This window comes from Arvicanthis niloticus, chromosome 10, assembly GCF_011762505.2.
Source record: "Arvicanthis niloticus isolate mArvNil1 chromosome 10, mArvNil1.pat.X, whole genome shotgun sequence".
In the NCBI taxonomy this organism is placed as follows: Eukaryota; Metazoa; Chordata; class Mammalia; order Rodentia; family Muridae; genus Arvicanthis; species Arvicanthis niloticus.
Window position 1 is genome coordinate 7,432,269 of NC_047667.1, and position 15,193 is coordinate 7,447,461.

The 15,193-nt window shown below is 38.5% G+C and overlaps 1 protein-coding gene across 1 annotated transcript in view; it reads right to left on the reverse strand.

Annotated features, from left to right (window-relative positions):
• Positions 1-3,642: 3,642 nt before the first annotated feature.
• LOC117716420 (uncharacterized) overlaps positions 3,643-15,193 on the reverse strand; it is a 40,216-nt gene continuing 28,665 nt past the window's right edge. Inside the window, 1 exon segment of the mRNA XM_076941733.1 lies at positions 3,643-4,677. Within this exon segment, the coding sequence (XP_076797848.1) occupies positions 3,659-4,677 (1,019 nt within the window). The 3' untranslated portion in view covers positions 3,643-3,658.

A 15,193-nucleotide genomic window follows, 5' to 3' on the forward strand; every position in this document is an offset into this window, starting at 1 on the left:
GTTCTACTTAGGACAAGTAACAAAAATGTTCAAGGGAACAAATATGGAAACAAAACATGGGACAGAAACTGAAGTAGGGGCCATCAGGAGACCACTCCACCTCTGTATTCATCCCATGTACAGCCACCTAAGCTAAACACTGTTGTGGATGGCTGGAAGTGCATAATCTGAGGAACATGATATAGCTGTCTCCTTAGAGGTCTGCCAAAGACTAACACACTCAGAGGAAGATCCTCACAGTTAACCACTGATATGATCAGGGGGTTCCCAATAGAGAACTTAGAGAGAGGACTGAAGGAACAGAAAGAGTTTGTGACCCCAAGAGGAAAGCAAGAGGAATACCAAACAACCAGAGCCCCCCAGGGTCTAAACCACCAGCCAGGGAACACATAGGGAGGGACCCAAGACTCCAGTAGTATATGTAGGGGAGGATGGCCTTGTCGGGCATAGGTGGAAGAGGAGTTTCTTGGTCCCATAAAAAAATAAACACAGAGTGTGGGGGGGAATGTGAGGGTGGGGAGGGGATAGTGGGGGGATAGGTGCAGTCACTGCCTCATAGAAGCATGAGGAGGGGGATGGGATGGAAGGTTTCTGGGTGGTGGGAGGAAGTGGGGTTAGGGGATAAAATCTGAAATATAAATATTACAAACAATTTTAAAAGGTGGGAAAAGTTGTTAGAACCAACATCTTTTAAAAAAATATCAGTCCACTGGGGGGGGGGGAATTCTTTTTTCTTGATACTAAAATTGTTCTGAGAATTGTATATTGCAGAATACACAGCCTTGGTGTATCTACTCATCAAGCATACTGAGCAGACCTGCCCAAACCTCCAATGTCCTGGAATTCCATCTGGATTCAGTGAAGACACAGCATCAGAGGCTTATCAACTTACTCTTTCCCCCACCCCTCTTCTAATATCTCAACGCCTGTAATCAGCTTGAAGAAGTTAAAGAAGAGTCAGCGCACCTATTCCCTGAGCTTGGGGACTAATGTGGTTAATAATGGTCTGTCTTTCTAGGGACAAGTAGTGGTTTTGTTGGAACAGGGGGGATTAGCTAGGACTTATTGAATAGCCACAACCTATTGGTAGAAATCTGTATAATTATTATCAAGATGAAGTTATAATTTCTTAAATGGTACAAAATTTACTTTGATTTCAAATTTAAGGTTTTCATTGGTACAAGCTTCTTATTAATATAAAAGTGAGATGAATATTGATACTCTCATGGGCAATGTGCCTGTATAACACATTTAGGAATACAAGGCCTAGACCCAGTCCTTCTTTAACTTTTTTAACTGATTTGAGACGGTTAACCTATGAGTTAAGGGACTATAGCAAATTTATGGCTTTGAGTTTATTGTTAAGAGGTTTCCCATATTTTATTTAGAAATAGCTGAGAGGAGTGAACAGACAACAGTCCAGGTGACCTTACATGGATAGTTGGTTTTCAAAACATCAGAAGTCCATAGGATTGATGCTACAAATATTTATATATTAATGTCCATTCTGATTAGAACCTGTCTGCTCCTGACAGCTTCCTGTTGTGGATTCTAAGAAGAAATTGGGCAACCTTGGAGTTATGCCAGTTGTGTGGTGACAGCCACTAAGCAAGAATTGCCTCTTTCCATCTACAGACAAATTACTGTCCAGAAAAGGACACACATGCAGAATAGTTGACTGATTATATCTGCCTAGACAGAGTAATCAGCCCTTAATAATTCTGCATCACTAGGTCTGTCAGATGACTCTGGGCCAGAAGGCTGAAGATTTGATGCTTGAACGTTTGGTAGTATAGGAGCTCTTCAGGTGTTCAGAGGTCTCTATAAATTGGCTAAGCTTTAGAAGCTACGTTTAGTGCTTCCCATAACTTCAGTTAACTCAGTCATTCTGGATTTCTGACGGGGTTGAAGACCCATAGTCTCATAGCCAATCCCGGCTATTTACTTTGAGAGAAAAGATGTGAGTGGATGGTTTTCAGCTGACATTCATTATAAAGCCAAGAAAAAAGCCAGGTTCAAAAGTAAGTGTTTTAGTTAGGAGAGATAACAGAGGTTCTGGTTAGTCAACAAAATGATGGACTGGGTATTAGGACTATCTTGTACCTCACTGGTACAATTAGGATTAATTATGCTCTAATTGTATTTTGAGAGAAAAGTTTTATTATAACAGGAAGGGTGATATGTAGGAGAAGCTAAGGGAGAACGAGTTCCAAGTGGAAGAGATGGAGTAAGGAGAGGAGGAGATGAAGGAGAGGAGAAGCTAGGTGATGAGAGAGAGAAAAAGAGGGGGGCATGGAGGCAGATGTTCACATGTCTCCACCAGTCAAAGATAGTTTATATATCTAGGTTGGGTATTGGGTTACACTTCTGATTGAGCATTACCAAACTTATAAAGCCTTCATTAACATTTAATAAAAAATAAAATAAAAGATATGGATGATACCATCCAAGCATAAAATAGATACTAATCCAATAAGGCAATATTAATAAAAGACAGTTGGAACATATTTATTAATAACTGTAAGAAAGAAGAGACTAGTTTTAGGTTAAAAATTAGTCTATAAAAGCTTAAAGACTAACACCACAATAATCATCACAAAGTATATATCTCACAAATCACAGTATTCTACCAAACTAAATTATACAGAACTTTATGCAAGAGGTTTGTATAAAAATGTACAATGATATTTTTTGGCTTAAATGCTTACCATTTAAAATACAAGTTTGAAAATTTATTCTATATCACCATTAATCAATGATGTCAGATTAACACTGGGTGAAAGATATTTTCATATTTTATAGTTATTAAAACAATTTAAAATGAATATTTGTCATTTCTGAGTGAAAATATTTCCAATTAATACCAAGTATAAGACTAACCTGTGGGAATTGTCTGATAATGAGTAAGGTATCAATACTGATTACATACTTACAACAATATTTCTCTTTTTAAATAACATGTTTCTATATAAATATTCAGAAAGCAACTACCTATCAAGTTAGTCTGCTATATTGATGGATTTCATCCAAAGTTTGAGCTTGTGAACTAAATGATTTGCCATATAGTTGACATTTTTAAGGTTTGTCTCCAGTATGCATGTTGTGCTATGTTTGAGGACATGATTTCTGTGAAAAAAAATTCACAACCTTTAAATAGTAATGCTTGTCCCCAAGATATATTCTGTGGTGATCTTGAAGGAATGGGGACAAGAAAAGTATTTCACACATTCATTGCACTTGGAATAGGAAAGGCTGCTTTCCAGAATAGATTCTTTGATGCACATGGAGAGTTGAAGACCAGGTTAAAAAAAAACTGACTACTTTCTTATTCAAGAAGACTACCTCTTGTATGGATTCTGTAGTGAACTTGAACATTTGAGGATGGGATAAATGATATTCCATGTTCATTATATTTGTAACATTTATGTCCAGGAAGGATTTGGTGTTAAACTTTAAGATCTGAGAACTGTGTAAAAGGTTTGCCACATTCAATGTATTTCTAAGGTTTATCTCCATTATGGATTCTATGTTGAACTTGAAAATTTGAGGAATCTGTAAATGATTTCACACACTTATATATTTGTAAGTTTTGTTTTCAGTGTGAATATTTTGGTGAACTTTAAGTTGGAAAACTGATAAGTTATTTTCTACACTTATTTTATTTATATGGTTTATCTCTAGTATGTAATCTATTGTGAGTTTTAAGACTTGAAGACTGTGTAAAAGTGTCCCCACACTCATCCACTTTTTAAGGATTGTTTCCAGTATGGATTCTATGGTGAACTTTAAGATCTGAAGACTGTGTAAAACATTTGCCACATTCATAACATTTGTAAGGTTTGTCTCCAGTATGGATTCTGTGGTGAACTTTAAGTTTTGAGGACTCCTTAAAAGATTTCCCACATTCATAACATTTGTAAGGTTTGTCTTCTGTATGGATTCTATGATGAACTTTAAGATTTGAAGAGTGAGTAAAACATGTGCCACATTCATTACATTTGTAAGGTGTGTCTCCAGTATGGATTCTATAGTGAACTTTAAGATTTGAAGACTGTGTAAAACATTTGCCACATTTACTACATTTGTAAGGTTTGTCTCCAATATGGATTCTGTGGTGAACATTAAGTTTTGAGGACTTGTTAAAAGATTTCCCACATTCATAACATTTGTAAGGTTTGTCTCCTGTATGAATTCTGTGGTGAACATGAAAAGTTGATGATTGTATAAAAGATTTCCCACATTCGTTACATTTGTAAGGTTTGTTTCCAGTATGGATTCTATGATGAACTTTAAGACTTGAAGACTGTGTAAAGCATTTGCCACATTCACTACATTTGTAAGGTTTCTCTCCAGTATGGGTTCTGTAGTGAACCTTAAGTTTTGAGGACTGTTTAAAAGATTTCCCACATTCATTACTTTTGTAAGGATTGTCTCCGGTATGGATTCTATGGTGTACTTTAAGTTTTGAGGACTGGTTAAAAGATTTCCCACATTCATTACATTTGTAAGGTTTGTCCTTGGTCTGAATTCTATGGTGAACTTTAAGTCTTGAAAACTGTAGAAGCAATTTTCCACATACATTACATTTGTAAGGTGTCTCTTGAGTAGAAATTCTGTAGTGAGCCTTAAGATTTGAGGACTCAGTTCTCTCAGGAGAAGTATCTGGAACTTCCTGATCTGTTTCAGGAATGAAACCATTTTTTCTTGCAAACAGATGATTTCCATAATCACATATATCACACCCTTCACTGGCATCTCTATATTCCCAGAATTTGTTTCTATGTAGAGGTGAAAGTTCAATACATGCAAATTTTTGTGTTATTTCCTTCGAAAAATAATCCTGTGTAAATGCCTTTGTGAATAGGTTCTTGGTATGATCACAAGATAGACCTGAAATTAATGAGATCATGTCATTATTTGACATTTTACAATTTGCTGAAAATGATACACATGCATAATTGAAGAAATAGCAGTAACCTGAGGAGAATCATAGCAAAAGCATACAACACAGAACTGCAGTAATTTTATTCCAAAGAAACAAATGCCAAAAATATAATATAATGTGTTAGGAGATATTTCATGATATATATATATATATATATATATATATATATATATATATATCCATCATCAATAATTATTCCGTATAACAGATAACTTGAAACAAACTTGTTGCAACTATCATGCAGTAATAACAAAAGATATCTACTCAGTATGAAATTCAATTACCAATATAGATGCAAGTAATTATTCCAAAGACAGATTAATAAAGAAGGAACTAGAATAACTTTATTGGAATTGAACACTACTGTAAAAGTAAATAATAGATTTAGTATCAATAAGACTATATATTAAAAATAAGGTAATAAATATAATAAAATTTTTAATGTTTCAGGTAAAAAGCATGGCACATGCATGAGAAAAAGGATTTTAAAATGTGCACAAACCTTGTGGAACAAAATACAACATACAGAAAAAGCAAGTCATGCCTTGGGTGAGCAGTGAATACAGAGCAAATACAATAGAAGAAATTGATAGATTAGATAAAGAAAAGGTAGCATATAAGAAATTTATGACACATAACATCCTGGAAATCAAGGATACTATGATAAGACCTAAGGTAAAAATTATAAAAGTAGAAAATTGTGTTGAGCCCTTCTGCCCCTCTCCGGATCCATCCTGGTAGAGGGAGCAGACACCCAACGGGGTCTGCACCCTTGGGGAGATTGTATCCTGAGCCATCCCTGGAAGTCCAGTGCCCTCAGGGAGACAGGTAAGGCCAGTGGCGCACCACTCTAAGAACCAGACCCACAGCTTGGAGTAGGAAGCTCGCAGTACCTCCCCACAGGTACCCAACCCCCCTCCACGAAACTCCACTCCCCTTCCCCCCCCCTCCAGATCCATCCCGGTAGTGGGAACAGACACCGAGAGGGTCTACACCCTTGTGGAACCTGTATCCTGAGACATCCCTGAGAGACCAGTGTCCTCAGGGAGGCAGGTAGGGCCAGTTGTGCACCACCCTACGCACCAGAGCCACAGCTGGGAGTAGAAGAAACCTCTAAGGACCCCCCAGGTACCGAAACCCTGCCCTTGTTGAATTTCACTCCCCTTCTGCCCCTCTTTGGATCCCAGTGACAAGAGCGGGCATCCAGTGGGTCTGTACCCCTGTGAAAACTGCATCCTGAGTCAGTCCAGAGTGGCCAGTGTCCTCAGAGAGGCCGACACCCAGTGGGTCTGCACCCTGATGGAAACCATATCCTGAGACCTCAGAGCAGGGGACACCGTACCCAGAGTCATCCTAGAGAAGCCACGGAACCCAGAGCAGTAGTCACCTTATCCTGAGACATTCTAGAGGAACCACTGAACTCAGAGCATCGAACACCTAATTGGTCTGCTCTCAAAAAGACACCTTACCCTGAGATATCCTAGAGGAGACACTGCACTCAGAGCATCTGGAGCTCAGGATCATAGGATCACAGAGACATCTGGACCCTGATGAGTTCTGATACAAGCCAGATAACTGGAAAGACAGTCCCCAGTCAGAACCAATGAGAGAGGGTAGCACTAGAAATAACCAAATGGCAAAAGTCAAGTGTAACAATGTAAACAACAGAAACCAAAGTTACTTGGCATCACCAGAACCCACTTCCCTTACAATAGCAAGTCCTGAACACCACAACACACCAGAAAAGCAGGACTCAGAAATAAAATCACTTCTCATAATGATGATGGAGGACTTTAAAAAGGACATAAACAACACTCTCAAAGAATTTGAGAAGAGCACAGGTAAACAGGTAGAAGCCCTTAAAGAAATGCAAGAAAACATAACCAAACAGGTGAAGGAATTACACAAAACTATCCAGGATTTAAAAAATTGAAGTAGAAACAATAAAGAAATCTCAAAGGGAGACTACCCTGGAGATAGAAAACCTAGGCAAAAGATCAGGAGTCATAGACTCAACCAGAATCTCATGTGCAGAAGACACCATGGAAAATATTGACACAACTGTCAAAGAAAATGCAAAAAGCTCCTAACCCAAAACATCAGGAAATCCAGGACACAATGAGAAGTCCAAACCTAAGGATAATAGGTATAGATGAATGTGAAGATTCCCAACTTAAAGGGCCAGTAAATATCTTCAACAAAATTATAGAGGAAAACTTCCCTAACCTAAAGAAAGAGATGTCCTTAAATATACAAGAAGCCTACAGAACCCCAAATAGTCTAGACCAAAAAAGAAATACTTCCCGTCACATAATTATCATAACATCAAATGTACAAAGACAAGATACTAAAAGCAGTAAGGGAAAAAGGCAAAGTAACATATAACAGCAGACCTATAAGAATTGCACCAGATTTCTCACCAGAGAATATAAAAGCCAGAAGATCCTGGACTGATATCATACAGGCCCTAAGAGAATACAAATGCTAGCCCAGACTACATACCCAGCAAAACTCTCAATTAATATTGATGGAGAAACCAAAATATTCCATGACAAATCCAAATTTACACAATATCTTACCACAAATCCAGCACTTCAAAGGATAATTGGTCGAAAACTCCAACACAAGGAGGGAAACTACAACCTAGAAAAAGCAAGAAAGTAATCTTCCAATAATCCTAAAAGAAGGTAGCTATACAAACCTAACTCCACTGCCAATAACAAAAATAACAGGAAACAACATTCATTTTTCCTTAATATCTCTTAATATCAATGGACTCAATTCCCCAATAAAAAGACATAGACCATCAGACTGGACACATAAGCAGGACCCAACATTTTGCTGCATACCGGAAACACACCTTTGTGAAAAAGACACACACTACCTCAGAGTAAAAAGTTGGAGAACAATCTTCCAAGCTAATGGCCCCAAGAAACAACCTGGAGTAGTGATTCTAATATCAAATAAAATCATTTTTCAACCTAAAGTAATCAAAAAAGATAAAGAAGGACACTTCATAATCATCAAAGGAAAAATGTACCAAGAGGAACTTGCAATTCTGAATATCTATGCCCCAAATGCAAGGACACCCACATACATAAAAGAAACATTACTAAAACTTAACGCATACATTGCACCTCACACAATAGTAGTGGGAGATTTCAACACCCCACTCTCAGCTATGGACAGATCATGGATACAGAAACTAAACTGAGACACAATGAAACTAACAGAAGTTATGAACCAATTGGACTTAACTGTCATCTATAGAACATTTCATCCTAAAACAAAAGAATATACCTTCTTCTCAGGACCTCATGGTACCTTCTTCAAAATAGACCATATAATTGGTCACAAAACAGGCCTCAACATACAAAAAGATTGAAATAATCCCTTGTACCCTATCAGACCACCATGGACTAAGACTTGTCTTTGACTTGGACAAAAATAATGGAAAGCCTATACACGTGGAACTGAACAATGCTCTACTCAATGATAACTTGGTCAAGGAAGAAATAAAGAAAGAAACTAAAGACTTTTTAGAGTAAAATGAAAATGAGGACACATCATATCAAAACTTGTGGCACTCCATGAAAGCAGTACTAACAGGAAAACTCATAGCTCTAAGTGCCCACAAAAAGAAAATGGAAAGAACGTACATTAATAAATTGACAGCATACCTGAAAGAGTTAGAACAAAAAGAAGCTAGAATACCTAAGAGGAGTAGACGACAGGAACTAATCAAACTCAGGGCTGAAATCAACCAAGTTGAAACAAAAAGAACTATACAAAATAGCAACAAAACCAGGAGCTGGTTCTTTGAGAAAATCAACAAGATAGACAAACCCTTAGCCAGACTAACCAAAGGGCGCAGAGACAGTATTCAAATTAATAAAATCAGGACTGAAAAAAGAGACATAACAACAGAAACAGAGGAAATTTAAAGAATCTTCAGATCCTACTACAAAGGCCTATACTCAACAAAACTGGAAAATCTGGATGAAATGGACATTTTTCTAGACAGATACCAGGTACCAAAGTTAAACAAGGAGCAGATAAACCATCTAAACAGTCTCGTAACCCCTAAAGAATTAGAAACAGTCATTAAAAATCTCCCCACCAAAAAAGTCCCTGGCCAGATGGTTTCAGCGCAGAATTCTATCAGACCTTCTAGGAAGACCTAATACCCATTGTCTTCAAACTATTCCACAGAATAGAAACAGAAGAAACACTACCTAATTTGTTCTATGAAGCTACAATTATGCTCATACCTAAGTCTCACAAAGACCCAACAAAGAAAGAGAACTACAGACCAATCTCTCTTATGAATATTGATACAAAAATACTCAATAAAATTCTCACAAAGTGAATCAAGAATATATCAAAGCAATCATCCATCATAATCAAGTAGGCTTTACCCAGGAATGCAGGGATGGTTCAATATTTGGAAATCCATCAATGTAATCCACTACATAAATAAACTCAAAGTAAAAAAACCACATGATCATCTCACTAGACCCTGAGAAAGCATTTGACAAAATACAACATCCCTTCATGTTAAAAGTCTTGGAAAGATTAGGAATTCAAGGTCCATACCTAAACATAGTAAAAGCCATATACAGCAAGCCAGTAGCCAACATCAAACTAAATGGAGAGAAACTTGAAGCAATCCCACTAAGATCAGGGACTAGAAAAGGCTGCCCACTCTCACCCTACCTATTCAATATAGTACTGGAAGTCCTAGCTAGAGTGATTAGACAACAAAAGAAAGTCAAAGGGATACAAATAGGAAAAGAAGAAGTCAAAATTTCACTATTTGCAGATGCTATGATAGTGTACTTAAGTGACCATAAAACTTTGGCCAGAGAACTCCTAAACCTGATAAACCACTTCAGTAAAGTGGCTGGATATAAAATCAACTCAAACAAATTAATGAAACTAGAAATTATCATCCTGAGTGAGTTAACCCAATCACAAAAGAACACACATGGTATTTACTCACTGTTAAGCAGATGTTAGCCCCAAAAGCTTGGAATAGTGAAGACTCAACCCGCAGACCACATGAAGCTCATGAATAAGGAAGACCAAGAGGGGATGCCTCAGTTCTACTTAGAACGAGTAAAAAAATTCTCAAGTGAGCAAATATGGAAACAAAACATGGGACAGAAACTGAAGGAGGGGCCATCAGGAGACCATTCCACCTGGGTATCCATCCCATGTACACTCACCTAAGCTAGACACTGATGTGGATGGCTGGAAGTGCATGCTGTCAGGAACATGATATAGCTGTCTCCTTAGAGGTCTGCCAAAGACTAACACATTCAGAGGACGATGCTCACAGTCAACCACTGATATGATCAGGGGTTTCCCAATAGTGAACTTAGAGAGAAGACTGAAGGAGCAGAAAGAGTTTGTGACCCCAGGAGGAAAGCAACAATACAAAACAACCAGAGCCCCCCCCCCCCCGGTCTAAACCACCAGCCTGGGAGCACATAGGGAGGGACCCGTGACTCCAGCAGTATATGTAGGAGAGGTTGGCCTTGTAGGGCATAGGTGGGAGAGGAGTTTCTTGGTCCCATAAAAAGCGAACACGGAGTGAGGCAGGGGGTAATATTAGGGTGGGTGGGGTAGGTGTGGGCACTGCCTCATAGAAACATGAGAAGGGGGGGTGGGATAGGAGGTTTTTGGGTGGTGGGAGGAAGTGGGGTAAGGGGATAAAACTGAAAGGTAAATATAATACCCAATTTAAAAAATAAAATAAAAGAGATTAAAAAAAGGGGGAAAATAAAGAAAGAAAAAATAGGAGATTTAATAACACAAAGGGAAGGATTTAGAAATTTAGGAGGCAGTTTATGTTAATGGAAACAGCATCATAGAAACTGGAAAATCACACACTCAAAGAAGCACAAGGAGGGGGAATGGGATAAGGGGTTCCTCGGTGGTGGGGGGAATGGGATAAGGGGATAAATTTTGAAATATAAATATTACAACCAATTTTAAAAAGGGAAAAAAACAAAAAGAAAAAAGAAAAGTTGTTAGAACCAACATCTTTTTTAAAAATGTCAGCCCTCTAGGAAAAATTTTTTTTTTCTTGATACTAAAACTTGTTCTGAGAATTGTATATTGCAGAATACACAGCCTTGGTGTACCTTCTCATCAAGTATGCTGAGCAGACTTGCCCAAACCTCTGGTGTCCTGGAATTCCATCTGGATTCAGTGAAGAAACAGTGTCAGAGGCTTATCAATTTACTCCCCCCCACCCCCACCCCTCTTGTAATATCTCAACACCCGTAATCAACTTGAAGAAGTTAAATGTTAGGAACCACACTAGTCCCAAGTTCGGGTGCCAAAAAATGTTGAGGCCCAAGCTGCCCCACTTTGGGTAGCCAAAAATGTTGCAGCCCTCTCCACTCCACGCTTGGTGGCCACTGTATCCCGGCCCAAGCTGCCACTCCAGTCCAAGGGTCGGGGTTCAGCAAGAGAGAGAGTGAGGACAGACTCGAAGAATGGAGATCAGACAGTGTTTCAATCCTGTTTATTCTTCAGTCTCTCTTCCTAGTCCAAGTCCCAAGTCTTGAGTTCCTAGTTCCTAATTCCTAGTGGTACTCCTTGTTGTTCTCTTCCAAGTGTCTAATGTCTATTCCTACTCCTAGTGTCTGAATCTCTGTTACTCCAAATTATTCTATGTTGTAATCTCTAAAGTGTCTGATTCTCTCATCTATTCTGTCTGCCTCTCACTTTTATATGTCTCACTTCTAAGCCATGCCTCTAAGTCACACCTTTAATCATGCCCTTAGGTCTTGTATTTAAATCTGATTTCTAAGTCACACTCTTAAATTACACACCTTTAATCTCACACACTTTTAATCTCACACACCCAAGGTATCTAAACCAAGATTATCAGAGTGTTCTCAGCTGTTGTAGGCTATTGTAATACAAGTCTCACATCAGGGTATTTGGCTCAAGATGGCTGCAAAGCTGATAGCCGCTTTCTGCTAAAAGTCAGTTCCCAACAGTTAAAGAAGAGTCAGCGCCCCTATTCCCTGGGCTTGAGGACTAAGGTGGTTAATATTGGTCTGTCTTTCTAGGGAAAAGTAATGGTTTTGTTGGAACAGGGAGGACTAGCTAGGACTTATTACATAGCCATAACCTATTGGTAGAAATCTGTACACTTAATATCAAGATGAAGCTATAATTTCTTAAATGGTACAAAATTTACTTTGATTTTAAATTTATGGTTTTCATTGGTACGAGCTTCTTATTGATATAAAAGTGAGATGAATATTGTTACTCTCATGGGCATTGTGCCTGTATAACACATTTAGGAATACAAGGCTTAGACCCAGTCCTTCTTTAACTTTTTTAACTGATTTGGGATGTTTACCCTATGAGTTAAGAGACTATAGCATATTCATGGCTTTGAGTTTAATGTTAGGGTGTTTTCCATATTTTGTTTAAAAATAGCTGAGACGAGTTAACAGACAACAATCCAGGTTACCTTACATGGATAGTTGGTTTTCAAAACATCAGAAGTCCATAGAATTGACATTACAAATATTTCTATATTAATGTTCATTTTGATTAGAGACCTGTCTGCTCCTGACAGCTTCCTGTCTTGGATTCTAAGAAGAAATTGAGCATCCTTGGAGTTAAGCCAGTTGTGCGGTGACAGCCACTAGGCAAGAATTGCTTCTTTCCATCTACAGACAAATTACTGTCCAGAAAAGGACACACTTGCAGAATAGTCAACTGATTATATCTGCCTAGACAGAGTAATCAGCCCTTAATAAATCTGCATCACTAAGGTCTGACAGATGATGCTGGGCCAGAAGGCTGAAGATTTGATGCTCCAACGTTCGGTAGTATAGGGGCTTTCCAGGTGTTCAGTGGTCTCTATAAATTGGCTAAGTTTTAGAAGATATATTTAGTGCTTCCCATAATTTCAGTTGACTCAGTAATTCTGGATTTCTAAAGGGGTTGAAGACCTATAGTCTCATAGCCAATCCTGGCTATTTACTTTGAGAGAAAAGATCTGAGTGGATGGTTTTCAGCTGACATTCATTATAAAGCCAAGAAAAAAGCCAGGTTCAGAACTAAGTGTTTTAGTTAGAAGAGATAACAGAGGTTCTGGTTAGTCAACAAAATGATGGACTGGGTATTAGGACTATCTTGTACCTCACTGGTACAATTAGGAATAAGTATGCTCTAATTTGAGAAAAAAGTTTTATTATAACAGGAAGGGTGATATGTAGGAGGAGCTAAGGGGGAAGGAGTACCGAGAGGAAGAGATGGAGTAAGGAGAGAAGATGAAGGAGAGGAGAAGCTAGATGATGAGAGAGAAAAAGAGAGAGTAAGAGAGAGGGGTATGGAGGCAGATGTTCATGGATCTCCAACAGTCAAAAATAGTTTAAATAATCTAGGTTGGGTATTGGGTTACACTTCTGATCGAGCATTTGCAAACTTATTAAACCTTTGATAAACATTTTTTAAAAATTGTATAAAAGCAAGAAGGAAAAGGGGGCATGGGATAGGGGTTTTCTAGGGAAGGGAAATGGGGAAAGGGGATGACATCTGAAATGTAAATAACATGTAAATAAAAATAATAATAAAATGAAATAAATAAATAAATAAATAAATAAATAAATAAGGAAAGACAATAGAAAACAAAAAGAAAATTGTGAAGAGTCCAAGCTCCAAGGCACAGATAACATTTTCAATGAAATCATACAGGAAAACTTTCCTACTTAAAGAAAGTGATGCTTCCTCCTGCCAGTCTGCAACTCCAAATGTATTTGTGTCAGATGAGGGTGCCAGCCCCCTATCCAATCACACAGCCTAGCTGTCTCAATGTACATCTGCCATAATCAGGAAGAGAGGTTGACTTCCCTTCCCCAAGACCACAAAGCCAGCAGGTCTCCAAGGAGGTCTGCCTGAACCAGGGACACAAGGATGTTGGGGGCCGACTTATAACAGAAAGCGGCTATCAGCTTTGCAGCCATCTTGAGCCATATACCCTGACATGAGACTTGAATTACAATAGCCTACAACAGCTGAGAACACTCTGATAATCTTGGTTTAGATACCTTGAGATTAAAGGTGTGTGAGATTAAAGGTGTGTGAGATTAAAGGTGTGTAACTTAAGAGTATGATTTAGAAGTATAGAGATCAGAGTTAGAGACAAGACCTAAGGGCATGATTAAAGGTGTAACTTAGAGGCGTGCCTTAGAAGTAAGACATATAAAATGCAGAGACAGACAGTAGGATTCAGACATTAGGGAGACACAGCAGAGAGAAGACATTAGGGAGACTATAGAAGACAGAACCAGACATCAGATCAGAGAGAGAGATTCATACACATCAGATATTAGGTAGAATCTGCCCTCATCCTCGCTCTTGCTGAAACCCAACCTGCAGACCGGAGCAGCAGCTTGGGCCAGGATACAGTAGCCACCCAAACGTGGGTCGGCCCGGGCCTCAACATTTTGCCTGGGCTGCAACATTTATTTTGGCCGCCCCAACTTGGGGCTAGTGTGGTCCCCAACACAAGGACACTGGGACACAGGGACACAACTGCTCTAATCCAGCTCTAATCTGAGACAGAGAAAGCCTGCCCTAACCAACAAATGCACGTCCTCTCTCCCAAATGACCTGTTCTAACCAGGAGATATATCTCTACCTGCATCCATGGAGTCTGTTCCAGTCCAAGACACCCAGGACAGTTTAACCAGACAGATACCAGGTGGCAAAAGTCAAGCACAAGAACATTTTTTAATTTGACATCACCAGAACTCAGTTCTCATACCAAAGCAAGGCCCAGATATCTGAACACACACAAAGATCAAGATTCTAACCTAAAATCCCATCTTAGGAAGATTATAGCCATATTAAAGATATACATACCTCCCTAAAGAAATACAGGAAAACACATGCAAACAGGTAGAAGCCCTTAAAGAGGAATCAAATAAATTCTTTAAAGAAAAACAGGAAAATACAATCAAACATGTGAAAGAATTGAAAGAAGAATCTGCCAAAAAGCTAAAATTGAAATAGAAACGATAAAGAAGTCACAAACAGAGGCAGCCCTAGAGATGAACAACATAGGAAAGTTGTCAGGAACTACTTGTATAAGCATAACCAGCAGATACAAGGGATGGAAGAGAGAATCTCAGGTGTAGAACATACCAATGAAGATCTTGACACATGGAACAACAAAAACACAAGGGATAAAATGTTACTAACAAAAAACAT